At 47.9% G+C, this 26,729-nt stretch overlaps 1 protein-coding gene across 1 annotated transcript in view; it reads left to right on the forward strand.

Moving 5' to 3' along the window:
• The window catches only part of rtkna (rhotekin a), a 412,303-nt gene that overhangs the window by 257,531 nt on the left and 128,043 nt on the right, over window positions 1-26,729 (forward strand). Inside the window, exon 10 of the mRNA XM_078204370.1 lies at window positions 11,229-11,394. Within this exon, the coding sequence (XP_078060496.1) occupies window positions 11,229-11,394 (166 nt within the window). The remainder of the gene's footprint in view (window positions 1-11,228; window positions 11,395-26,729) is intronic.

Here is a 26,729-nt window from a genome sequence, read left to right on the forward strand (position 1 = left end):
CCGACCACAATCCCACCCAGGCCCCACCCCCATATCCCTACCTATTTATCCGCTAATCCCTCTAACCTACCCATCTCAAGACCCTAATGGGCAATTTTAGCGTGGCCAATCAACCTAACCCGCACATCTTTGGACTGTGGGAGGAAACCGGAGCACCCGGAGGAAACCCACGCAGACACGAGGAGAATGTGCAAACTCCACACAGACAGTGACCCAAGCCGGGAATCGAACCCAGGTCCCTGGAGCTGTGAAGCAGCAGTGCTAACCACTGTGCTACTGTGCCGCCCTTCAATTTATTCAAAACTGCCAGTACATCCTCCCTCCGAACATCTATTTCCTCCAGCCTATTAGCCTGTAACACCTTCTCTTCCTCAAAAACATGGCCCCTCTCCTTGGTGAACACTGAAGAAAAGTATTCATTCATCACCTCGCCTATCTCTACTGACTCCATACACAAGTTCCCACTACTGTCCTTGACCGGCCCTAACCTCACCCTGGTCATTCTTTTATTCCTCACATAAAAGTAAAAGGCCTTGGGGTTTTCCTTGATCCGACCCGCCAAGGACTTCTCATGTCCCCTCCTCGCTCTCCTCTAATATTCCTCTAATATTCGTGCTGCTGTGAATAATTCTCTCTGCAACGCTCCCGATTCTCAGCAATTCTGTGTTATTTCAAAGAACAAAGAACAGTACAGCACAGGAAACAGGCCCTTCGGCCCTCCAAGCCTGTGCCGCTCCTTGGTCCAACGAGACCAATCGTTTGTATCCCTCCATTCCCAGGCTGCTCATGTGACTATCCAGGTAAGTCTTAAACGATGTCAGCGTGCCTGCCTCCACCACCCTACTTGGCAGCGCATTCCAGGCCCCCACCACCCTCTGTGTAAAAAACATCCCTCTAATATCTGAGTTATACTTCGCCCCTCTCACCTTGAGCCCGTGACCCCTCGTGATCGTCACCTCCGACCTGGGAAAAAGCTTCCCACCGTTCACCCTATCTATCCCCTTCATAATCTTGTACACCTCTATTAGATCTCCCCTCATTCTCCATCTTTCCAAGGAGAACAACCCCAGTTTACCCAATCTCTCCTCATAGCTAAGACTCTCCATACCAGGCAACATCCTGGTAAACCTTCTCTGCACTCTCTCCAATGCCTCCACGTCCTTCTGGTAGTGCGGCGACCAGAACTGGACGCAGTACTCCAAATGTGGCCTAACCAGCGTTCTATACAGCTGCATCATCAGACTCCAGCTTTTATACTCTATACCCCGTCCTATAAAGGCAAGCATACCATATGCCTTCTTCACCACCTTCTCCACCTGTGCTGCCACCTTCAAGGATTTGTAGACTTGCACACCTAGGTCCCTCTGTGTTTCTATACTCCTGATGACTCTGCCATTTATTGTATAACTCCTCCCTACATTATTTCTTCCAAAATGCATCACTTCGCATTTATCCGGATTAAATTCCATCTGCCACCTCTCCACCCAATTTTCCAGCCTATCTATATCCTGCTGTATTTCTGCTGGAGAGGGAGTCAGTGGGGCCGGCGGGGCGGAGGGGGGGGGGGGGCGGGGCATGACTACCCTTTCATTCTGCTGGAGAGGGAGAATTGATCAGGGCAGCAATTCTGGGAATAGCAGACAGCACAAACAAAAGGGACATGGGGGGGGCATTGAGCGGGGGGGCATTGAGCAGTGGGGGAATTGAGCAGTGGGGGGGGCATTGTGTGGGGGGCACTGAGTGGGGGTGGCATTGTGCGGGGGGGTATTGGACAGTGGGTTCATTGAGCAGGGGAGGGGCATTGAACAGTAGGGGCATTGAGAAGGGGAAGGGCATTGAGCAGGAGAGGGGCATTGAGCAGGGGGGCATTGAGCAGGAGAGGGGCATTGAGCAGGGGGGCATTGAGCGGGGGGGGACATTGAGCAGGGGGGCATTGAGCAGGAGAGGGGCATTGAGCAGGGGAGGGGCATTGAGCGGGGGGGGCATTGAGCAGGGGGGCATTGAGTGGGGGGCATTGAGCAGGAGGGGCATTGAGCAGGGGGGCATTGAACAGGGAGGCATTGAGCTGGGGGGCATTGAGTGGGGGGCATTGAGCTGGGGGGCAGCGGGGGTGGTAGGGAAGTCAGTGGGGGGGGGGGGGGGGCGTGACTACAAAGAAAAAATAACTGTGCAGCACAGGAACAGGCCCTTCAGCCCCTCCAGCCCATGCCAATCATGATGCTCTAATTAAACTAAAACAAACAGAAGAACATAAGAACATAAGAATTAGGAGCAGGAGTAGGCCATCTGGCCCCTCGAGCCTGCTCCGCCATTCAATAAGATCATGGCTGATCTTTTCGTGGACTCAGCTTCACTTACCCGCCCACTCACCGTAATCCTTAATTCCATAGAAGCATAGAGAATTACAGCTCAGAAACAGGCCTTTTGACCCTTCTTGTCTGTGCTGAACCATTTCATGCCTAGTCCCACTGACCTGCACTTGAACCATATCCCTCCACACCCCTCTCATCCATGAACCCGTCCAAGCTTTTCTTAAATGTTAAAAGTGACCCCGCATTTACCACTTTATCCGGCAGCTCATTCCACACTCCCACCACTCTCTGCGTGAAGAAGCCCCCCCTAATATTCCCTTTAAACTTTTCTCCTTTCACCCTTAACCCATGCCCTCTGGTTTTTTTCTCCCCGAGCCTCAGCGGAAAAAGCCTGCTTGCATTCCTTTACTGTTCAAAAATTTATCTGTCGTTGCCTTAAAAACATTCAATGAGGTAGCCTCAACTGCTTCACTGGGCAGGGAATTCCACAGATTCACAACCCTTTGTGTGAAGAAGTTGCTCCTCAACTCAGTCCTAAATCTGCTTCCCCTTATTTTGAGACTATGCCCCCTAGTTCTAGTTTCACCCACCAGTGGAAACAACTTCCCTGCTTCTATCTTATCATTTCCCTTCATAATCTGATATGTTTCTATAAGATCTCCCCCCATTCTTCTGAATTCCAATGAGTATAGCCCCGGTCTACAAAGTCTCTCCTCATCAGCCAACCCTCTCGACTCCAGACTCAACCGAGTGAATTTCCTCTGTACCCCCTGCAGTGCCAGTATATCCTTTGTCAAGTAAGGAGAACAAAACTGTACACAGTACTCCAGGTGTTGGATCTCATGGGATAAAGGGGGAGGTGGCTAGATGGGTGGAGAACTGGCTTGGTCACAGAAGACAGAGGGTGGTAGTGGAAGGGTCTTTTTCCGGCTGGAGGCCTGTGACTAGTGGTGTTCCGCAGGGCTCTGTATTGGGACCTCTGCTGTTTGTGATTTATATAAACGATCTGGAAGAAGGTGTAACTGGGGTGATCAGTAAGTTTGCGGACGACACGAAAATGGCTGGACTTGCAGATAGTGAGGAACATTGTCAGAGGCTACAGAAGGATATAGATAGGCTGGAAATTTGGGCAAAGAAATGGCAGATGGAGTTCAATCCAGATGAATGCGAAGTGATGTATTTTGGTAGAACTAACGTAGGGGGGAGCTATACGATAAATGGCAGAACCATAAAGGGTGTAGATACGCAGAGGGACCTGGGTGTGCAAGTTCACAGATCCTTGAAGGTGACGTCACAGGTGGAGAAGGTAGTGAAGAAGGCACATGGCATGCTTGCCTTTATAGGACGGGGCATAGAGTATAAAAGTTGGGGTCTGATGTTGCGGTTGTATAGAACGTTGGTTCGGCTGCATTTGGAATACTGCGCCCAGTTCTGGTCGCCACACTACCAGAAGGACGTGGAGGCTTTAGAGAGAGTACAGAGGAGGTTTACCAGGATGTTGCCTGGTATGGAAGGGCTTAGTTATGAGGAGAGATTGGGTAAACTGGGGTTGTTCTCACTGGAAAGACGGAGGATGAGAGGTGACCTAATAGAGGTGTATAAAATTATGAAAGGCATAGATAGGGTGAATGGTGGGAAGCTTTTTCCCAGGTTGGTGGTGACGTTCACGAGGGGTCATAGGTTCAAGGTGAGGGCGGGGAGGTTTAACACGGATATCAGAAGGACGTATTTTATGCAGAGGGTGGTGGGGGCCTGGAATACGCTGCCGGGCAAGGTGGTGGAGGCGGGCTCACTGGGAACGTTTAAGACTTATCTCGATAGCCACATGAATGGAGTGGGAATGGTGGGATACAAAAGAATGGTCTAGTTTGGACTAGGGAGCGGCCTGGGCTTGGAGGGCCGAAGGACCTGTTCCTGTGCTGTATTGTTCTTTGTGTGGCCTCACCAGCACCTTATACAGCTGCAACATAACCTCGCTGTTTTTAAACTCCATCCCTCTTGCAATGAAGGACAAAATTCCATTTGCCTTCTTAATTCTTAACAGTAAGGGATGGGTGTCAGACAGGAGAGAGGAGGGGAGAGAGCAGTCAGTGATGGGATCCCCTGTGGTTGTCCCCCTCCAAAATAAGTATACTGTTTTGGATACTGTCGGGGAGGGGATGACCCTCCAGGGGTAAGTCACAGTGACCAGGTCACTGGCACGGAGTCGGGCTCTGTGGCTCAGAAGGGAAAGACGGGGACTATGAGAGCAATAGTAGTGGGGGATGCAATAGTTAGAGGCACAGACAGGCGGTTCTGTGGGCGTGAACGAGACTCCAGGATGGTAGTCTGCCTCCCTGGTGCCGGGGTCCTGGATGTCTCTGAGCGGGTAGGAAGCATCCTAAAAGGGACGGGTAACCAGACAGACGTCATTGTCCACATTGGTGCAAATGACGTAGGCAGAAAGAGCAGGGAGGTCCTGAGAGAGCAATTCAGGGAGTTGGGTACAAAGAAGCAATGAACAAAGAACAATACAGCACAGGAACAGGCCCTTCGGCCCTCCAAGCCCGCGCCGCTCCCCGGTCCAGGATTGAATCCTGAATCCAGGATCCCCGCCCAATTTTCCAGCCTATCTACATACCAATATCCTATCCACCGAGCTGTCCCTCACAGCTATGATGCTTTGTTCATTACAACCTATTAACTTACCCCCACCCCCCCATTCCAGACCATGTGATCTCCAGGGAGAGGCGAAAACCCAGAGTGAAAAACCCCAGGGCCAATATGGGGAAAAAAAAAAAAAAATCTGGGAAATTCCTCTCCGACCCCCTGAGGCGATCGAAACGAGTCCAGGAGATCACAATGGCCCCGATCGGAAAATGCTTCCCAACCCTAGTCATTTCCACTTCCACGAACACCATATGAATTCCCTGCCCCCGAGACAGGTTCCCAACTATCCGCAGTCTCACTCTGTACTGGCACCAGCAAGATGATCGTAGAATGAAGCCTTGAAACGAGAAACCAGGAACAATTAGCCCGCGCCGCTCCCTGGTCCAAACTAGACCACTCTTTTGTATCCCTCCATTCCCACTCCGTTCATATAGCTGTCTAGATAAGTCTTAAACGTTCCCAGTGTGTCCGCCTCCACCACCTTGCCCGGCAACACATTCCAGGCCCCCACGACCCTCTGTGTGAAATATGTCCTTCTGATATCTGTGTTAAACCTCCCCCCCTTCACCTTGAACCTATGACCCCTCGTGAATGTCACCACCGACCCGGGGAAAAGCTTCCCATCGTTCACCCTATCTATGCCTTTCATAATTTTATACACCTCTATTAAGTCTCCCCTCATCCTCCGTCTTTCCAAGGAGAACAACCCCAGTTTCCCCAATCTCTCCTCATAACCAAGCCCCTCCATACCAGGCAACATCCTGGTAAACCTCCTCTGTACTCTCTCCAAAGCCTCCACGTCCTTCTGGTAGTGTGGCGACCAGAACTGGACGCAGTATTCCAAATGCGGCCGAACCAACGTTCTATACATCTGCAACATCAGACCCCAACTTTTATACTCTATGCCCCGTCCTATAAAGGCAAGCATGCCATATGCCTTCTTCACCACCTTCTCCACCTGTGACGTCACCTTCAAAGATCTGTGGACTTGCACACCCAGGTCCCTCTGCGTCTCTACACCCTTTATGGTTCTTCCATTTATCGTGTAGCTCCTCCCTACATTATTCCCACCAAAATGCATCACTTCGCATTTATCAGGATTGAACTCCATCTGCCATTTCCTTGCCCAAATTTCCAGCCTATCTATATCCTTCTGTAGCCTCTGACAATGTTCCTCACTATCTGCAAGTCCTGCCAGTTTTGTGTCGTCCGCAAACTTACTGATCACCCCAGTTACTCCTTCTTCCAGATCATTTATATAAATTCCAGATCGGTAGTCGGCTGAAAAGCAGGGCCTCTAGGGTAGCGATCTCTGGACTACTCCCAGTGCCACGTGCTAGTGAGGCTAGGAACAGGGAGACTGCACAGCTGAACGCGTGGCTAAAGGACTGGTGCAGGAGGGAGGGTTTCAAATTCGTGGATCACTGGGAAGTCTTCAAGAGAGGATGGCACCTGTACAAGAAGGACGGGTTACACCTAAACTGGAGGGGCACAAATATCCTAGCTGGGAGTTTTGCTCGTGCAGTTCCGGTGGATTTAAACTAATGTGGGAGGGGGGTGGGGATCAGAACAACAGGTCAATAAGCATAGAGGCTGGGGACGAGGTTGGGGCCAAGACAAGGCTATCTAAGAGGAAGAGCATTCTGGGGGAGGATGACCTCAGTGGGCCTGGAGGTCTGGAGTGCATCTGCTTCAATGCAAGGAGCGTTACGGGCAAGACAGACGAGCTTAGAGCCTTAATGCTTGCACGGAACTTGGATGTGGTTGCAGTGACGGAGACTTGGTTAAAAGAAGGACAGGACTGGCAGCTGAATATTCCGGGGTATAAGTGTTTTAGGCGAGACAGAGGAGGGGCGAGGAGAGTTGGGGGAGTAGCAATGCTGGTTAGGGAGCATATTCCAGCGGTACAGAGGGTGGACAATATGGAAGGGTCAGGTAACGAGTCACTGTGGGTGGAGCTCAGAAACAGGAAGGGCGCAGACACTGTGCTGGGGGTATACTACAGGCCTCCCAACAGCCCACGGGAAGTTGAGGAACGGATATGTAAGGAGATTCTGGACAGGTGCAGAAAAAATAGGGTTGTTGTAGTGGGAGACTTTAATTTCCCTCACATAGACTGGAAATTGCTTCGGGCTGGGAGCCTGGACGGGGAAGAATTTATAAAATGCGTACAGGAAGATTCTTTGGAACAATATGTTGACAGTCCAACTGGAGAGGGGGCTATACTGGACCGAGTACTGGGGAATGAGCCCAGTCAGGTCATCAAAGTTTCAGTAGGGGAACATGTGGCAAATAGTAACCACAATTCTGTAAACGTTAGGAGAGTAATGGAAAAAGATGAGTGTTGTCCGATGGGTAAGGTGCTGAATTGTGGGAAGGCTAACTACAGCCGATTAGGCAGGATTTGGTGGCTGTTGATTGGGAGAGGCTGTTCGAGGGTAAATCCACATCTGGCATGTGGGAGTCTTTTAAGGAGCAGTTGATAGGACTGCAGGACAGGCATGTGCCTGTAAAGAGGAAGGATAGGAAAGATAGGATTCGGGAGCCATGGATAACCAGTGAAATTGTGGGTCTAATCAAAAAGAAAAAAGAGGCATACATGAGGTCCAGGCAGCTAAAAACTGATGGAGCACTGGAGGAATACAGAGAAAGTAGAAAAGAACTCAAACAGGGAGTTAGAAGGGCAAAAAGGGGTCAGGAAATGTCCTTGGCAGACAGGGTTAAGGAGAATCCGAAGGCATTTTATACATACGTTAGGAACAAGAGGGTTGTTAGGGAAAGAATCGGACCTCTCAGAGACAAAGGAGGGGAATTATGCTTAGAACCAAAGGAAGTAGGTGAGATCCTAAATAAATACTTTGCATCAGTATTCACAAAGGAGAGGGACATGTTGACTGGTATTGTCTCAGAGAGATGTGTTGACCCGTTAGAAGAAATCTCAATTACAAGGGAGGAAGCGTTAGGTTTTTTAGGAAACATTGAGACAGACAAATCCCCAGGGCCGGATGGCATCTATCCGAGATTCCTCAGGGAGGCAAGAGATGAAATTGCTGGGCCTCCAACAGAAATCTTTGTCTCTTCACTGGACACAGGTGAGGTCCCAGAGGATTGGAGGATAGCAAATGTGGTCCCGTTATTTAAGAAGGGTAGCAGGGATATTCCGGGTAATTATAGGCCGGTGAGCTTGACGTCCGTGGTAGGGAAATTGTTGGAGAAGATTCTTAGAGATAGGATATATGCGCATTTAGAACTGAATAATCTCATTGGCGATAGACAGCATGGTGCAATTTTTTACCATTTAAATAATAGTCCATTTTGCTGTTATTCCTACCAAAATGGATGACCTCACATTTACCAACATTGTACTCCAGCTGCCAGACCCTCGCCCACTCACTTAGATTATCTATATCCGTGTGCAGACTTTCAGCGTCCTCTGCACACTTTGCTCTGCCACCCATCTTCGTGTCATCTGCAAATTTTGACACACCATACTTGGTTCCCAACTCCAAATCATCTATGAAAATCGTAAACAATTGCGGTCCCAACACTGATCCCTGAGGCACACCACTAGTCACTGATCGCCAACCAGAAAAACACTCGTTTACCGCACTCTTTGCTTTCTGTTAGTTAACCAATCCTCTATCCACGCTAATACATTACCCGTAACACCGTGCACCTTTATCTTATGCAGCAGTCTTTGGTGCGGCACCTTGTCAAATGCCTCCTGGAAATCCAGATACACCACATCCACAGGTTCCTCATTGTCCACTGCACATGTAATGTTTTCAAAGAATTTCACCAAATTAGTCAAACATGATCTGCCCTTCATGAACCCATGCCGCTTCTTACCGATGGGACAATTTATATCCAATTTATATCAATTAAACCTCCCGCCCTTACTTGAACCGTATCCCTCTATTCAGTTCTGACAAAGGGTCATCCAGACTCCAAACGTTGGCTCTGTTCTCTCCCCACAGAGGCTGTCAGACCCGCTGAGATTTTCCAGCATTTTCTGTTTTCGTATCCCTCTATTCCGATTCATGGACCCATCCAGATGCCTCTAAAATGTTGCTTCCACCACCTGCTCTGGCAGCGCATTCCAGGCAACTGCCCCCCCCCCCCCGACCTCCCCACACCCCCAACCCCCCTACTCCTCCACCCCTACCTCCACCCCCACCAACCACCCCCCCACCCCAATCCTCCGCCCCCACCCCCCATCCCCATCCCCCCTCACCCTCCCACCCTCCCAACCCCACCCACCAACCCCCACCACTCAATGCCCCAAACCCCAGTTTCGAGTATTTTGTGCGGTTCTCGTCACCACGTTACGAGAAGGATGTGGAAACTTTGGAGAGAGTGTAAAGAAGCTTCACCAGTTTTTATTTTTGGGGCAGTAGGGGGATTGGGGGGGGGGGGGTGGCATTGGGAGATTTTTATTTATTCATTCTTGGGACATGGGTGTCGCTGGCTGGGCCAGCATTTATTGCCCATCCCTAGTTGCCCCTTGAGAAGGTGGTGATGAGCCGCCTTCTTGAATCGCTGCAGTCCACGTGCTGTGGGTTGACCCACAATGCCGTTAGAACATAGAACATTACAGCGCAGAACAGGCCCTTCGGCCCACGATGTTGCACCGACCAGTTAAAAAAAAACTGTGACCCTCCAACCTAAACCAATTTCTTTTCGTCCATGAACCTATCTACGGATCTCTTAAACGCCCCCAAACTAGGCGCATTTACTACTGATGCTGGCAGGGCATTCCAATCCCTCACCACCCTCTGGGTAAAGAACCTACCCCTGACATCGGTTCTATAACTACCCCCCCTCAATTTAAAGCCATGCCCCCTCGTGCTGGATTTCTCCATCAGAGGAAAAAGGCTATCACTATCCACCCTATCTAAACCTCTAATCATCTTATATGTTTCAATAAGATCCCCTCTTAGCCGCCGCCTTTCCAGCGAAAACAATCCCAAATCCCTCAGCCTCTCCTCATAGGATCTCCCCTCCATACCAGGCAACATCCTGGTAAACCTCCTCTGCACCCTCTCCAAAGCCTCCACATCCTTCCTGTAATGTGGGGACCAGAACTGCACACAGTACTCCAAGTGCGGCCGCACCAGAGTTGTGTACAGTTGCAACATAACGCCACGACTCCTAAATTCAATCCCCCTACCAATAAACGCCAAGACAGGGAGGGAATTCCAGGATTTTGACCCAGCGACTGCGAAGGAACGGCCGATACTCAGAAGCTTTTTCCCAGGATGAAAGCGTTGGTTGTCAGAAGTTTTTTCCCAGGGTGGGAGAGTCAATTACTAGGGGACACAGGTTTAAGGTGCGAGGGGCAAGGTTTAAAGGAGATGTACAAGGCACGTTTTTTACACAGAGGGTGGTGGATGCCTGGAACTCGCTGCTGGGGAAGGTAGTGGAAGCGGATACTATAGTGAGTTTTAAGGGGCGTCTGGACAAATACTTGAATAGGATGGGAATAGAGGGATATGGTTCCTGGAAAGGTAGGGGGTTTTAGTTCAGTCGGGCAGCATGGTCGGCGCAGGCTTGGAGGGCCGAAGGGCCTGTTCCTGTGCTGTAATTTTCTTTGTTCTTTGATATATTTCCAAGTCAGGATGGTGAGTGGCTTGGAGGGGAACTTGCAGGTGGTGGTGTTCCCATGTATCTGCTGCCCTTGTCCCTCTGGATGGAAGTGGTCGTGGGTTTGGAAGGTGCTGTCTAAGGATCTTTGGTGAATTGCTGCAGTGCATCTTGTAGATAGTACACACTGCTGCTACTGAGCGTCGGTGGTGGAGGTGTTGAATGTTTGTAGATGTGGTGCCAATCGAGCTTCTTGATGGCTCGATTGGCACCACATCGAGGTGTTGTTGGAGCTGCACCCATCCAGGCAAGTGGGGAGTATTCCATCACACTCCTGACTTGTGCCTTGTAGATGGTGGACAGGCTTTGGGGAGTCAGGAGGTGAGTTACTCGCCGCAGTATTCCCAGTCTCTGACCTGCTCTTGTAGCCACTGTGTTTATGTGGTGAGTCCAGTTGAGTTTCTGGTCAATGGTAACCCCAAGGATGTTCACAGTGGGGGATTCAGTGATGGTAACACCATTGAATGTCAAGGGGTGGTGGTTAGAGTGTCTCTTATTGGTGACGGTCATTGCCTGGCATTTCTTTGCTCTTTTTGTTTTGGATGCTGCCAGACCTTCTGAGTATTTTCAGCAATTTCTGGTTTTAGTTCAGAGTTTCCAGCATTTCATTTTCCTGTTTTCCAGGAAACACAAATCAGATCAACAGAGAAAGATCCAAAGAGTAAAAGTAACAGCATCTCGATAACGAACCACTATGCAGGTGAGGAAGTGACTCACACGCTAGTGCCAGAATCTCCAGAGGAGATGTATCGGTGGATGGAAGCTTTCTGGCAACACTTCTGTGACATGAGTGAGTTTTAAAATCAAATGTTTGGTGTGAATATTCCAAAGGCTCACATCATTTTGTGTAAATCCCCAGGGTGGAGTCAGCATCGTGGTAATGTTTGTGGACAGTTACTCTGGACTAAACGCACCAGGAGCACGATTTAAATTTAGTGAATTAAATCGGGAATTGAAAACTAGTTTCAGTAGAATTGACCACAAAGCTACCAAATTGTTACATAAACCCCTCTGGTTGATGAATGTCCTTCAGGGAAAGGAAATGTTGTCCTTAGCTGCTGGGGCCTATATCTGACTCCAGTGGTTTAGGTGGAGTGAACTTTCTGGAACGGGGACTGCAGAATCGATTGGAAGCTGCAGGGAAGCAGACCGTGGCAGCATCAATAGGCTGATGCAGAAACCCACCAGCTGGTGAACTATTCCTGAGTTCAGTGGGATTTACTGTTGGATCAGGAATTCTCCTGAAGTTGCACATCTCTCCCCATCAATAGAGGATGCTCACTGAAACCCACAAAAACACACCCCCTAACCTTGCATCTGACCCTTATCCTGCTGATGACCCACTGCCTTCCAAAACATCCACTCACCTGTCCTGGTGATAGGACAAGTGCCTCCGGTGAAGGCCTCACTGTAGTTCCGGCTCCAGCCACCGCTTTGCACTGCCTCTTCTGGAGAGCACTCAGCCTCTCATTATCTGGCAGCTCTCAGGATGGGATTTCCATCACTCGGATTTTGTATCTGGAGGAGGGCCCAATCGTGGCCTCAGTTAGACCTGCCCCACAAAGGAACGTGTCAGTGGGCAGGACTTGTATTGGAACGTTAAATCCAGCCCAACCCTATAAATTGTTATCGAGTCATAGAGATTTACAACATGGAAACAGGCCCCTCGTCCCAACTTGTCTATGCCGCCCTTTTTATTAACCACTAAGCTAGTCCCAATTGCCCACGTTTGGCCCATATCCCTCTATACCCATGTAACTGTCTAAATGCTTTTTAAAAGACAAAATTGTACCCGCTATACTACTGCCTCCGGCAGCTTGTTCCAAACACTCACCACCCTCTGTGTGAAAAAATTGCCCCTCTGGACATTTTTGTATCTCTCGGCGGCACGGTAGCACAGTGGTTAGCACTGCTGCTTCACAGCTCCAGGGTCCCGGGTTCGATTCCCGGCTCGGGTCACTGTCTGTGTGGAGTTTGCACATTCTCCTCGTGTCTGCGTGGGTTTCCTCCGGGTGCTCCGGTTTCCTCCCACAGTCCAAAGATGTGCGGGTTAGGTTGATTGGCCAGGTTAAAAATTGCCCCTTAGAGTTCTGAGATGCGTAGATTAGCGGGTAAATATGTGGGGGTAGGGCCTGGGTGGGATTGTGGTCGGTGCAGACTTGATGGGCCGAATGGCCTCCTTCTGCACTGTAGGGTTTCTATGATTTCTATGATGATTTCCCCTCTCACCTTAAACCTATGCCCTCTAGTTTTAGATTCCCCTACCTTTGGGAAAAGATATTGATGATCTACCTGATCTGTGCCCCTTATTATTTTATAGGCCTCTATAAGATCACCCCTCAGCCTTCTACACTCCAGAGAAAAAAGTCCCAGTCCATCCAGCCTCTCCTTATAACCCAAACCATCAAGTCCTGGTAGCATCCTAGTAAATCTTTTCTGCACTCTTTCTAGTTTAATAATATCCTTTCTATAATAGGGTGACCAGAACTGGACACAGTATTCCAAGTATGGCCTTACCAATGTCTTGTACAACTTCAACAAGACATCCCAACTCCTGTATTCAATGTTCTGATCAATGAAACCAAGCATGCCGAATGCCTTCTTCACCACTCTGTCCACCTCTGACTCCACTTTCAAGGAGCTATGAACCTGTACCCGAGATCTCTTTGTTCTGTAACTCTCCCCAACGCCCTATCATTAACTGAGTAAGTCCTGCCCTGGTTCAATCTACCAAAATGCATCACCTCGCATTTAGAACATAGAACATAGAAAAAATACAGCACAAACAGGCCCTTCGGCCCACAAGTTGCGCCGGTCATGTCCCTACCTACCGAGGATTATAAATAGACTTACCTAGAGCCCTCAATCATATTAAGTCCCATGTACTCATCCAGAAGTCTCTTAAAAGACCCTATCGAGCTTGCCTCCACCACCACTGATGGCAGCCGATTCCACTCATCCACCACCCTCTGTGTGAAAAACTCACCCCTGACATCTCTGTACCTACTCGCCAGCACCTTAAAACTGTGTCCTCTCGTAGCAGCCATTTCAGCCCTGGGAAAAAGTCTCCGAGAATCCACCCAATCTATACCTCTCAACATCTTGTACATCTCTATCAGGTCACCTCATCCTTCGTCTCTCCAAGGAGAAAAGACTGAGCTCCCTCAGCCTATCCTCATAAGGCATGCCAACCAATCCAGGCAACATTCTTGTAAATCTTCTCTGCACCCTTTCAATCATTTCCACATCCCTCCTATAATGAGGCGACCAGACCTGGGCACAGTACTCCAAGTGGGGTCTGACGAGGGTCTTATAAAGCTGCATCATTATCTCCTGACTCCTAAACTCAATCCCTCGATTGATAAAGGCCAGCACACCATACGCCTTCTTAACCACCTCCTCTACCTGCTAGGCCGATTTAAGAGTCCTATGGATCCGGACCCCAAGGTCCTTCTGATCCTCGACACTGCTAAGAGTCTTACCCTTGATATTATACTCCTTCATCCCATTTGACCTGCCAAAATGGACCACTACACATTTATCCGAGTTGAAGTCCATCTGCCACTTCTCCGCCCAGTCTTGCATCCTATCAGTATTCACACTGGAGAGGGACAGTGTCAAGGGGAGTACTGAGATGCAGGCTGTTGGATTGGATGGGATTGAGGTTCATAGGGAGGAGGTGTTAGCAATTCTGGAAAGGGTAAAAATAGATAAGCCCCCTGGGCCGGATGGGATTTATCCTAGGATTCTCTGGGAGGCTAGAGAGGAGATTGCAGAGCCTTTGGCTTTGATCTTTGGGTCGTCATTGTCTACAGGAACAGTGCCAGAAGACTGGAGGATAGCAAATGTTGTCCCCTTGTTCAAAAAGGGGAGTAGGGACAACCCTGGTAATTATAGACCGGTGAACCTTACTTCTGTTGTGGGCAAAGAATTGGAAAGGATTATAAGAGATAGGATTTATAATCACCTGGAAAGGAATAATTTGATTAGGGATAGTCAGCACAGTTTTGTGAAGGGTAGGTCGTGGCTCACAAACCTTATTGAGTTCTTTGAGAAGGTGACCAAAGAGGTGGATGAGGGTAAAGCGGTTGATGTGGTGTATATGGATTTCAGCAAAGCATTTAATAAGGTTCCCCATGGTAAGCTTTTGCAGAAAATACGGACACATGGGATTGAGGGTGAGTTAGTGGTTTGGATCAGGAATTGGCTAGCTGTAAGAACAGTAAGAGGTTTAACAACACCAGGTTAAAGTCCAACAGGTTTATTTGGTAGCAAAAGCCACACAAGCTTTCGGAGCTGCAAGCCCCTTCTTCAGGTGAGTGGGAATTCTGTTCACAAACAGAGCATATAAAGACACAGACTCAATTTACATGAATAATGGTTGGAATGCGAATACTTACAACTAATCAAGTCTTTAAGAAACAAAACAACATGAGTGGAGAGAGCATCAAGACAGGCTAAAAAGATGTGTATTGTCTCCAGACAATACACATCTTTTTAGCCTGTCTTGATGCTCTCTCCACTCATGTTGTTTTGTTTCTTAAAGACTTGATTAGTTGTAAGTATTCGCATTCCAACCATTATTCATGTAAATTGAGTTTGTGTCTTTATATGCTCTGTTTGTGAACAGAATTCCCACTCACCTGAAGAAGGGGCTTGCAGCTCCGAAAGCTTGTGTGGCTTTTGCTACCAAATAAACCTATTGGACTTTAACCTGGTGTTGTTAAACTTCTTACTGTGTTTACCCCAGTCCAACGCCGGCATCTCCACATCATAGCTGTAAGAAAACAGAGGGTGGTGGTTGATGGGAAATATTCATCCTGGAGTTCAGTTACTAGTGGTGTACCGCAAGGATCTGTTTTAGGGCCACTGCTGTTTGTCATTTTTATTAATGACCTGGATGAAGGCATAGAAGGATGGATTAGTAAATTTGCGGATGACACTAAAGCCGGTGGAGTTGTACACAGTGCGGAGGGAAGTGGCAGGTTACAGAGGGACATAGATAAGCTGCAGAGCTGGGCTGAGAGGTGGCAAATGGAGTTTAATGCGGAAAAGTGTGAGGTGATTCACTTTGGAAGGAGTAACAGGAATACAGAGCACTGGGCTAATGGTAAGATACTTGGTAGTGTGGATGAACAGAGGGATCTGGGTGTCCATGTGGATAGATCCCTGAAAGTTGGCACCCAGGTTGATAGGGTTGTTAAGAAGGCATACGGTGTGTTAAGAACATAAGAACATAAGAAATAGGAGCAGGAGTAGGCCATCTAGCCCCTCGAGCCTGCCCCGCCATTCAATAAGATCATGGCTGATCTGACGTGGATCAGTACCACTTACCCGCCTGATCCCCATAACCCTTAATTCCCTTACCGATCAGGAATCCATCCATCCGCGCTTTAAACATATTCAGCGAGGTAGCCGCCACCACCTCAGTGGGCAGAGAATTCCAGAGATTCACCACCCTCTGGGAGAAGAAGTTCCTCCTCAACTCTGTCTTAAACCGACCCCCCTTTATTTTGAGGCTGTGTCCTCTAGTTTTAACTTCCTTACTAAGTGGAAAGAATCTCTCCGCCTCCACCCTATCCGGCCCCCGCATTATCTTATAAGTCTCCATAAGATCCCCCCTCATCCTTCTAAACTCCAACGAGTACAAACCCAATCTCCTCAGCCTCTCCTCATAATCCAAACCCCTCATCTCCGGTATCAACCTGGTGAACCTTCTCTGCACTCCCTCCAATGCCAATATATCCTTCCTCATATAAGGGGACCAATACTGCACACAGTATTCCAGCTGCGGCCTCACCAATGCCCTGTACAGGTGCATCAAGACATCCCTGCTTTTATATTCTATCCCCCTCGCAATATAGGCCAACATCCCATTTACCTTCTTGATCACCTGTTGTACCTGCAGACTGGGCTTTTGCGTCTCATGCACAAGGACCCCCAGGTCCCTTTGCACGGTAGCATGTTTTAATTTGTTTCCATTGATATAGTAATCCCATTTGTTATTATTTCCTCCAAAGTGTATAACCTCGCATTTCTCAACATTATACACCATTTGCCATATCCTCGCCCACTCACTCAGCCTGTCCAAATCTCTCTGCAGATCTTCTCCGTCCTCCACACGATTCACTTTTCCACTTATCTTTGTGTCGTCTGCAAACTTCGTTACCCGACACTCCGTCCCCTCCTCCAGATCATCTATATAAATGGTAAACAGTTGCGGCCCGAGTACCGATCCCTGCGGCACGCCACTAGTTACCTTCCTCCAAACGGAAAAACACCCATTTATTCCGACTCTTTGCTTCCTGTCGGATAGCCAGTCCCCAATCCACTTTAACACACTACCCCCAACTCCGTGTGCCCTAATATTCTTCAGCAGCCTTTTATGGGGCACCTTATCAAACGCCTTTTGGAAATCCAAAAACACCGCATCTACCGGTTCTCCTCCATCAACCGCCCTCGTCACATCTTCATAAAAATCCAACATGTTCGTCAAGCACGACTTTCCCTCATGAATCCATGCTGCGTCTGATTGATCGAACCATTTCTATCCAGATGCCCTGCTATCTCCTCTTTAATAATGGATTCCAGCATTTTCCCTACTACAGACGTTAAGCTGACTGGCCTATAGTTACCCGCCTTTTGTCTCCTTCCTTTTTTAAACAGCGGCGTAACATTAGCCGTTTTCCAATCAACCGGCACTACCCCAGAATGCAACGAGTTTTGAGAAATAATCACTAACGCATCCACTATTACCTCTGACATTTCTTTCAATACCCTGGGATGCATTCCATCCGGACCCGGGGACTTGTCCACCTTCAGTCCCAATAGTCTACCCAGCACTGCCTCTCTGGTAACATTAATTGTATTAAGTATTTCTCCTGCTGCCAACCCTCTATCGTTAATATTTGGCAAACTATTAGTGTCCTCCACCGTGAAGACCGACACAAAAAACTTATTTAAAGACTCAGCCATATCCTCATTTCATAGAACATAGAACATAGAACAGTACAGCACGGAACAGGCCCTTCGGCCCACGATGTTGTGCCGACCTTCATCTGAAACCAAGATCAAGCTATCCCACTCCCTACCATCCTGGTGTGCTCCATGTGCCTATCCAATAACCGCTTAAATGTTCCTAAAGTGTCTGACTCCACTATCACTGCAGGCAGTCCATTCCACACCCCAACCACTCTCTGCGTGAAGAACCTACCTCTGATATCCTTCCTATATCTCCCACCATGAACCCTATAGTTATGCCCCCTTGTAATAGCTCCATCCACCCGAGGAAATAGTCTTTGAACGTTCACTCGATCTATCCCCTTCATCATTTTATAAACCTCTATTAAGTCTCCCCTCAATCTCCTCCGCTCCAGAGAGAACAGCCCCAGCTCCCTCAACCTTTCCTCATAAGACCGACACTCCAAACCAGGCAGCATCCTGGTAAATCTCCTCTGCACTCTCTCCAGCGCTTCCACATCCTTCTTATAGTGAGGTGACCAGAACTGCACGCAATATTCCAAATGCGGTCTCACCAAGGTCCTGTACAGTTGCAGCATAACCCCACGGCTCTTAAACTCCAACCCCCTGTTAATAAAAGCTAACACACTATATGCCTTCTTCACAACTCTATCCACTTGAGTGGCAACCTTTAGAGATCTGTGGATATGGACCCCAAGATCTCTCTGTTCCTCCACAGTCTTCAGAACCCTACCTTTGACCCTGTAATCCACATTTAAATTTGTCCTACCAAAATGAATCACCTCACATTTATCAGGGTTAAACTCCATTTGCCATTTTTCAGCCCAGCTTTGCATCCTATCTATGTCTCTTTGCAGCCTACAACACCCCTCCACCTCATCCACTACTCCACCAATCTTGGTGTCATCAGCAAATTTACTGATCCACCCTTCAGCCCCCTCCTCTAAGTCATTAATAAAAATCACAAAGAGCAGAGGACCAAGGACCGATCCCTGCGGCACTCCGCTAGCAACCTGCCTCCAGTCCGAAAATTTTCCATCCACCACCACCCTCTGTCTTCGATCAGATAGCCAGTTACCTATCCAATCGGCCAACTTTCCCTCTATCCCACACCTCCTTACTTTCATCATAAGCCGACCATGGGGGACCTTATCAAACGCCTTACTAAAATCCATGTAGATGACATCAACCGCCCTACCTTCATCAACACACCTAGTTACCTCCTCAAAAAATTCTATCAAATTTGTGAGGCACGATTTGCCCTTCACAAATCCGTGCTGACTATCCCGGAATAATCCGCATCTTTCTAAATGGTCGTAAATCCCATCCCTAAGGACCTTTTCCATCAATTTACCAACCACCGAAGTCAGACTAACCGGTCTATAATTACCAGGGTCATTTCTATTCCCTTTCTTAAACAGAGGAACAACATTTGCCACTCTCCAGTCCTCCGGCACCATCCCCGTGGACAGCGAGGACCCAAAGATCAAAGCCAAAGGCTCTGCAATCTCATCCCTCGCCTCCCAAAGAATCCTAGGATACATTTCATCAGGCCCAGGGGACTTATCGGCCTTCAGTTTATTCCCACTATTAACGCCCCCCTCTCGTCCTCCAAGGGTCCAACATTCACTCTAGCCACTCTATTCCTTTTTATATATTTATAAAAACTTTTACTCTCATTTTTTATATTAATTGCTCGCCTAGCTTCATAGTCTATCCTTCCTTTCTTTATCGCTTTCCTAGTTTCTCTTTGTTGTTTCCTAAATTTTTCCCAATCACTTGTTTCTCCACTATTTTTGGCCACTCTGTACGCAGCTGTTTTTATTTTAATACTCTCCTTTATTTCCTTCGTAATCCACGGCTGGTTCTCCCTTTTCTTACAATCCTTGTTTTTTGCTGGAATATATTTTTGCTGAGAACTGAAAAGGATCTCCTTAAAAATCCTCCACTGTTCCTCAGCTATCCTACCTGCCAGCCTGCTCTCCCAGTCTACCTTAGCCAATTCATCCCTCATCCTATCATATTTCCCTCTGTTCAAACAGAGGACACTGGTTTGGGACCAAACTTTCTCCTCTTCCATCTGAATCAGAAATTCGACCATATTGTGGTCACTAGACCCAAGAGGGTCCTTCACAATAAGATCCTTAATTCTACCCACCTCGTTACACAATACCAGATCCAAAATAGCTCGTTCCCTCGTCGGTTCCGTAACATGCTGTTCAAGGAAACTATCCCGACAGCATTCTAAGAACTCTTCCTCCATTCCACCCTTACCGACTTGAGTCTGCCAGTCAATGTGCATGTTGAAGTCCCCCATGATTATTGCCGTTCCGTTTTTACACGCATCCCTTATCTGCTTGTTTACAGCCCTCCCTACCTCAACATTATTTGGGGGCCTATATACCACACCTACTAGTGTCTTTCTCCCTCTACTATTCCTCATCTCTACCCATAATGATTCCACGTTTTGTTCCTCAGAGCCTATGTCATCCCTCAGTACTACCCTGATATTATCTCTTATTAATAGCGCGACCCCACCACCTTTTCCTTCCTGTCTATTCTTCCTAAACGCCTGATACCCCTGGATATTCATCTCCCAGTCCTGGTCACCTTTCAGCCACGTTTCTGTAATGACCACTAGATCGTACCCACTTGTGCTGATTTGCACCATCAACTCATTTACCTTGTTCCGAATGCTTCGTGCATTCAGGCAAAGTGTCCTTATTCCAGCTTTTATCTGGACCCGCTTTGATGAGTCGCGAACACCCTCTCCCTCTACTCCCTTATCTAAATTACCGCCTTCATTCACTTGCACCCTCTCCTCTACCATTAATTTTGTAATTCCCCTTACCCCTGCATCCTCCCCCCCATCAATTAGTTCCTTGATCCTAGTCAACTCTTCTAGCTCCCCTCCCCCCAACCTATCTAGTTTAAATTCTCCCCAGCAGCCTTAGCCAACCTACCGGCCAGGATATTGGTCCCCGTGTGATTCAAGTTCCACCCGTTTTTTGTATACAGATCACCCCTGCCCCTAAAGAGGTCCCAATGGTCCAGGAACCTGAATCCCTGCCCCCTGCACCAGTCCCTCAGCCACACATTCATCCTCCACCTCACTCCATTCCTGCCCTCACCTTCCCGTGGCACAGGCAGTAATCCTGAGATTACTACCTTTGCTTTCCTCTTTCTCAGCTGTCTCCCTAATTCCCTGTACTCCCTTTTCATGACCCCTTCTCCCTTCCTACCCACATCAGCGGTACCAGCGGTACCAGCGGTGTTAGCTTTTATTGGTAGAGGGATTGAGTTTCGGAGCCAGCAGGTCATGCTGCAACTGTACAAAACTCTGGTGCGGCCGCATTTGGAGTATTGCGTACAGTTCTGGTCGCCGCATTATAGGAAAGATGTGGAAGTGTTGGAAAGAGTGCAGAGGAGATTTACCAGGATGTTGCCTGGTATGGTGGGAAAATCATATGAGGAAAGGCTGAGGGGCTTGAGGTTGTTTTCGTTAGAGAGAAGGTTGCGCGGTGACTTAATAGAGGCATACAAGATGATCAGAGGATTAGATAGGGTGGATAGTGAGAGCCTTTTTCCTCGGATGGTGATGGCTAACACGAGGGGACATAGCTTTAAATTGAGTGGTGAGAGATATAGGACAGATGTTAGAGGTAGGTTCTTTACTCAGAGAGTAGTAAGGGCGTGGAATGCCCTGCCTGCAGCAGTGGTGGACTCGTCAACATTAAGAGCATTCAAATGGTTATTGGATAAACATATGGATGATATTGGAATAGTGTAGGTTAGATGGGCTTTAGATTGGTTTCTCTGGTCGGCGCAACATCGAGGGCCGAAGGGCCTGTACTGCGCTGTAATGTTCTATGTTCTATCTATGTCACGCTGCAGCTTCTGACATCCCTCCAACCTATTCACAACACCACCAACCTTCGTGTCATCGGCAAACTTACCAACCCAGCCCTCCACTTCCTCATCCAGGTCATTTATGAAAATGACAAACAGCAAGGATCCCAGAACAGATCCCTGGGGCATTCCACTGGTGACCGACCTCCATTCAGAAAAAGACCTGTCTACAACCACTCTCTGCCTTCTGCAGGCAAGCCAGTTCTGGATCCACAAGGCAACAGCCCCTTGGATCCCATGCCCTCTCACTTTCTCGAGAAGTCTTGCATGCAGGACCTTATTGAACGCCTTGCTGAAATCCATGTAAACCACATCTTCCTTCGTCAATGTGTTTAGTCACATTTTCAAAGAACTCCACCAGGCTCGTAAGGTACGATTTGCCTTTGACAAAGCCATGCTGACTACTTTTGAGCATTTTAAACTTCTCTGAATGTTCATAAATCTTGTCCCTCAGGATCTTCTCCATCAACTCACCAACCACTGAGGTTAGACTCACCGGTCGGTAATTTCCTGGGCTATCCCTATTCCCTTTCTTGAATGTAGAAACCACATCCGCAATCATCCAAACCTCCGGAACCTCTCCCGTCTCCATCGACGACGCAAAGATCATCGCCAGAGGCTCTGCAGTCTCTTCCCTCGCCTCCCACAGTAACCTGGGGTACATCCCATCCGGTCCCGGCAACTTATCTATTCTGATAGTATTCAAAATTTCCAACACATCCTCTTTCTTAATGTCCACATACTCAATCTTTTCAGTCCGCCTCAATCCTGTAGTACAACCACCCAGGTCTTTTTCCACCCTGAATACCGAGGTAAAATATTCATTAAGCACCTCTGCTATTTCTTCCGGTTCTGTACAGACTTTCTCACCTTCACATTTTATAGGTCCTATTCCTTCACATCTCATCCTTTTAGTCTTCACATATTTCGAACGCCTTAGGGTTCTCCTTACCTGCCAAGGCCTTCTCGTGATCCCTTCTGGCTCTCCTAATTTCTTTCTTAAGTCCCTTCCCACAAGCTGTATACTCATCTGGATCCCTATCATCGCCTAGCTCTCTGAACCTTTTGTACGCTTTCCTTTTCTTTCTCACTAGGTTCAGCGCAGCTTTCGTGCACCACGGTTCCCGTAACCTACCAACACATCCCTGTCTCATCGGAACATTGTCATGCAGAACTCCAGACAAACATTCCGTGAAAATCTGCCTCCTTACTTCAGTACTTTTCCTCAAGAATGCCTCCTTCCAATCAACGCCTCTAATCTCCCGCCTGATGGCTTCACATTTCCCCCTTACTCCAGATAAACACTTTCCTAGCTTGCCTGATCCTATCTCTTTCCAATGCTAGCGTAAAGGAGCTAGAGTTATGATCACTATCCCCAAGATGCTCCCCCACTGAGAGATCTGACACCTGTCCAGGCTCATTAGCCAGTACCAGATCGAGTACAGCCTCTCCTCTTGTAGGCTTATCCACATGCTGTGTCAGGAAACCCTCCTGAACACACCTAACAAACTCCTCCCCATCCAAACCCCTTACCCGAGGGATATTCCAATCGATGTTTGGGAAATTAAAGTCTCCCATCACGACAATCCTGTTATTCATACATCTCTCCAGGATCTGTTTCCCTATCTGCTCCTCAACATCCCTGTTACTATTCGGCAGCCTGTAGAAAACACCCAGCAAAGTTATCGACCCCTTCCCGCTCCGAACTTCCACCCACAGAGCTCCGTAGACAATCCCTCCATGGCTTCCACCTTCTCTACAGCTGTGACACTATCCCTGATCAGCAGTGCCACTCCCCCCCCCTCTTTTGCCTCCCTCTCTGTCCTTTCTGAAACATCTGAAACCCGGCACCTGAAGTATCCAGTCCTGTCCCTGTCCCCAAGTCTCCGTAATGGCCACCACATCACACTTCCAAGCATCGATCCACACTCTAAGCTCATCCACTTTATTCACTACACTCCTGGTGTTAAAATAGACACATCTCAAACCTTTGGTCTGAGCTTTCCCCTTCTCCATCACCCGTCTATTCTCCCTCTTACACTGTGTACAATCCTTCTCTATTTGCGGGCTAACCTCCTCGCTCTCAGTCACCTCATCACGATTCCCTCACCCCAACCTTTCTAGTTTAAAGTTTTCCCCTTTATCTAAATTAAACTCCATCTGCCATTCGTCAGCCCACTGGCCCAATTGATCAAGATTCCTTTGCAATCGGAGATAACTTTCTTCACTGTCCACTATGCCACCAATCTTGGTGTCATCTGCAAACTTACTAACCATGCCTCCTAATCCTCATCCAAATCATTGATATAAATGACAAATAACAGTGGGCCCAGCACCGATCCCTGACGCACACCACTGGTCACAGGTCTTCAGTTTGAAAAACAACCCTCTACAACCATCCTCTGTCTTCTGTCATCAAGCCAATTTTGTGTCCATTTAGATACCTCACCCTGGATCCTGTGAGATTTAACCTTATACAACAACCTGGAGGATTGGGAAACCTTTATAAGTCAACAGAAAGCCACGAATAAAGCTATAAAGAAAAGTAAGATGGATTGTGAGAATAAACTAGCTCAGAATATAAAAACAGATAGCAAAAGTTTCTACAAATATATAAAATAAAAAAGAGTGGTTAAAGTAAACATTGGTCCTTTAGAGGACGGGAAGGAGGATACATAAGAACATAAGAAATAGGAGCAGGAGTAGGCCATCTAGCCCCTCGAGCCTGCCCCGCCATTCAATAAGATCATGGCTGATCTGACGTGGATCAGTACCACTTACCCGCCTGATCCCCATAACCCTTAATTCCCTTACCGATCAGGAATCCATCCATCCGCGCTTTAAACATATTCAGCGAGGTAGCCTCCACCACCTCAGTGGGCAGAGAATTCCAGAGATTCACCACCCTCTGGGAGAAGAAGTTCCTCCTCAACTCTGTCCTAAACCGACCCCCCTTTATTTTGAGGCTGTGTCCTCTAGTTTTATCTTCCTTACTAAGTGGAAAGAATCCTTTCCACTTACTAAGTGGAAAGGATGTAACAACTGGAAATGAGAAAATGGCTGAGGCATTGAACAGGTATTTTGTGTCGGTCTTCACAGTGGAAGACACAAATAACATGCCAAAAATTGATGACAGGAAGGCTATGGCAGGTGAGGACCTAGAAACTATCATTATCACGAAAGACATAGTGTTGGGCAAGTTAATGGGGCTAAAGGTAGACAAGTCTCCAGGCCCCAATGGAATGCATCCCAGGTTACTAAAAGAGATGGCGGGAGAAATAGCAAATGCACTAGTGGTAATTTACCAAAATTTGCTGGACTCTGGGGTGGTTCCCGCAGATTGGAAAACCGCAAATGTGACGCCACTGTTTAAAAAAGGAGGTTTAAAAAATATAATAGGCCGGTTAGCTTAACTCCTGGAGTAGGGAAAATGCTTGAATCCATTATCAAGGAAGAAATAGCAATGGGATACAAATTGTCCCATTGGTAAGATGCAGCATGAGTTCATGAAGGGCAGGTCATGTTTGATTAATTTGGTGAAATTCTTTGATAACATTACATGTGCAGTGGACAATGGGGAACCTGTGGATGTGGTGTATCTGGATTTCCTGAAGGCATTTGACAAGGTGCCGCACATTACGTGTTATGGGTAATGTATTAGCATGGATAGAGGATTGGTTAACGAACAGAAAGCAAAGAGTGGGGATAAATGGGTGTTTTTCTGGTTGGCGATCAGTGACTAGTGGTGTGCCTCAGGGATCAGTGTTGGGACCACAATTGGTTACGATTTACATAGATGATTTGGAGTTGAGGACCAAGTGTAGTGTGTCAAAATTCGCAGATGACACGAAGATGAATGGCAGAGCAAAGTGTGCAGAGGATGCAGAAAGTCTGCAAAGGGATATAGATAATCTAAGTGAGTGGGTGAGGATCTGGCAGATGGAGTACAATGTTGGTAAATGTGAGGTCATCCATTTCGGTAGCAAAGTGGACTAGTATTTAAATGGTAAAAAATTGCAGCATGCTGCTGTGCAGAGGGACCTGGGTGTCCTTGTGCAGGAATCTCAAGGAGTTGGTTTGCAGGTGCAGCAGGTAATTAAGAAGGTAAATAGAATTTTCTCCTTCATTGCGAGAGGGATGGAGTTTAAAAACAGCGAGATTATGTTGCAGCTGTATAAGGTGCTGGTGAGGCCACACCTGGAGCACTGTGTACAGTTTTGATTAAGATCCCGTTGCAATCGGAGATAACTTTCTTCACTGTCCACAATGCCACCAATCTTGGTGTATCATCTGCAAACTTACTAACCATGCCCCCTATATTCTCATCCAAATCATTAATATAAATGACAATTAACAGTGGACCCAGCACTGATCCCTGAGGCACACGGCTGGTCACAGGTCTCCAGTTTGAAAAACAACCCTCTAAAACCACCCTCTGGCTTCTGTCATCAAGCCAATTTTGTATCCATTTGGCTACCTCATCCTGGATCCTGTGAGATTTAACCTTATGCAACCTTATGCAACAGCGGCACGGTAGCACAGTGGTTAGCACTGCTGCTTCACAGCTCCAGGGTCCCGGGTTCGATTCCCGGCTCGGGTCACTGTCTGTGTGGAGTTTGCACATTCTCCTCGTGTCTGCGTGGGTTTCCTCCGGGTGCTCCGGTTTCCTCCCACAGTCCAAAGATGTGCGGGTTAGGTTGATTGGCCAGGTTAAAAATTGCCCCTTTGAGTACTGGGATGTGGAGGTTAGAGGGATTAGCGGGTAAATATGTGGGGGTAGGGCCTGGGTGGGATTGTGGTCGGTGCAGACTCGATGGGCCGAATGGCCTCCTTCTGCACTGTAGGGTTTCTAACCTACCATGCGGTACCTTGTCAAAGGCCTTGCTAAAGTCCATGTAGACAACATCAACTGCACTGCCCTCATCTACCTTCTCGGTTACCCCTTCAAAAAACTCAATCAAATTTGTGAGACATGATTTTCCACTCACAAAGCCATGCTGACTGTCCCTAATCAGTCCTTGAGGTTCAAGGTGCGAGGGGCAAGGGTTAAAGGAGATGTGCGAGGCAAGTTTTGTTTACACAGAAAGAAGTGGGTGCCTGGAACTCGTTGCCGGGGGAGTGGAAGCGGATACGGTAGTGACTTTTAAGGGCGTCTTGACAAGTACATGAATAGGATGGGAATAGAGGGATATGGTCCCCGGAAGGGTAGGGGTTTTTAGTTAAGTCGGGCAGCAT

Source organism: Mustelus asterias, unplaced genomic scaffold (genome assembly GCF_964213995.1).
Source record: "Mustelus asterias unplaced genomic scaffold, sMusAst1.hap1.1 HAP1_SCAFFOLD_315, whole genome shotgun sequence".
Taxonomy (NCBI): domain Eukaryota; kingdom Metazoa; phylum Chordata; class Chondrichthyes; order Carcharhiniformes; family Triakidae; genus Mustelus; species Mustelus asterias.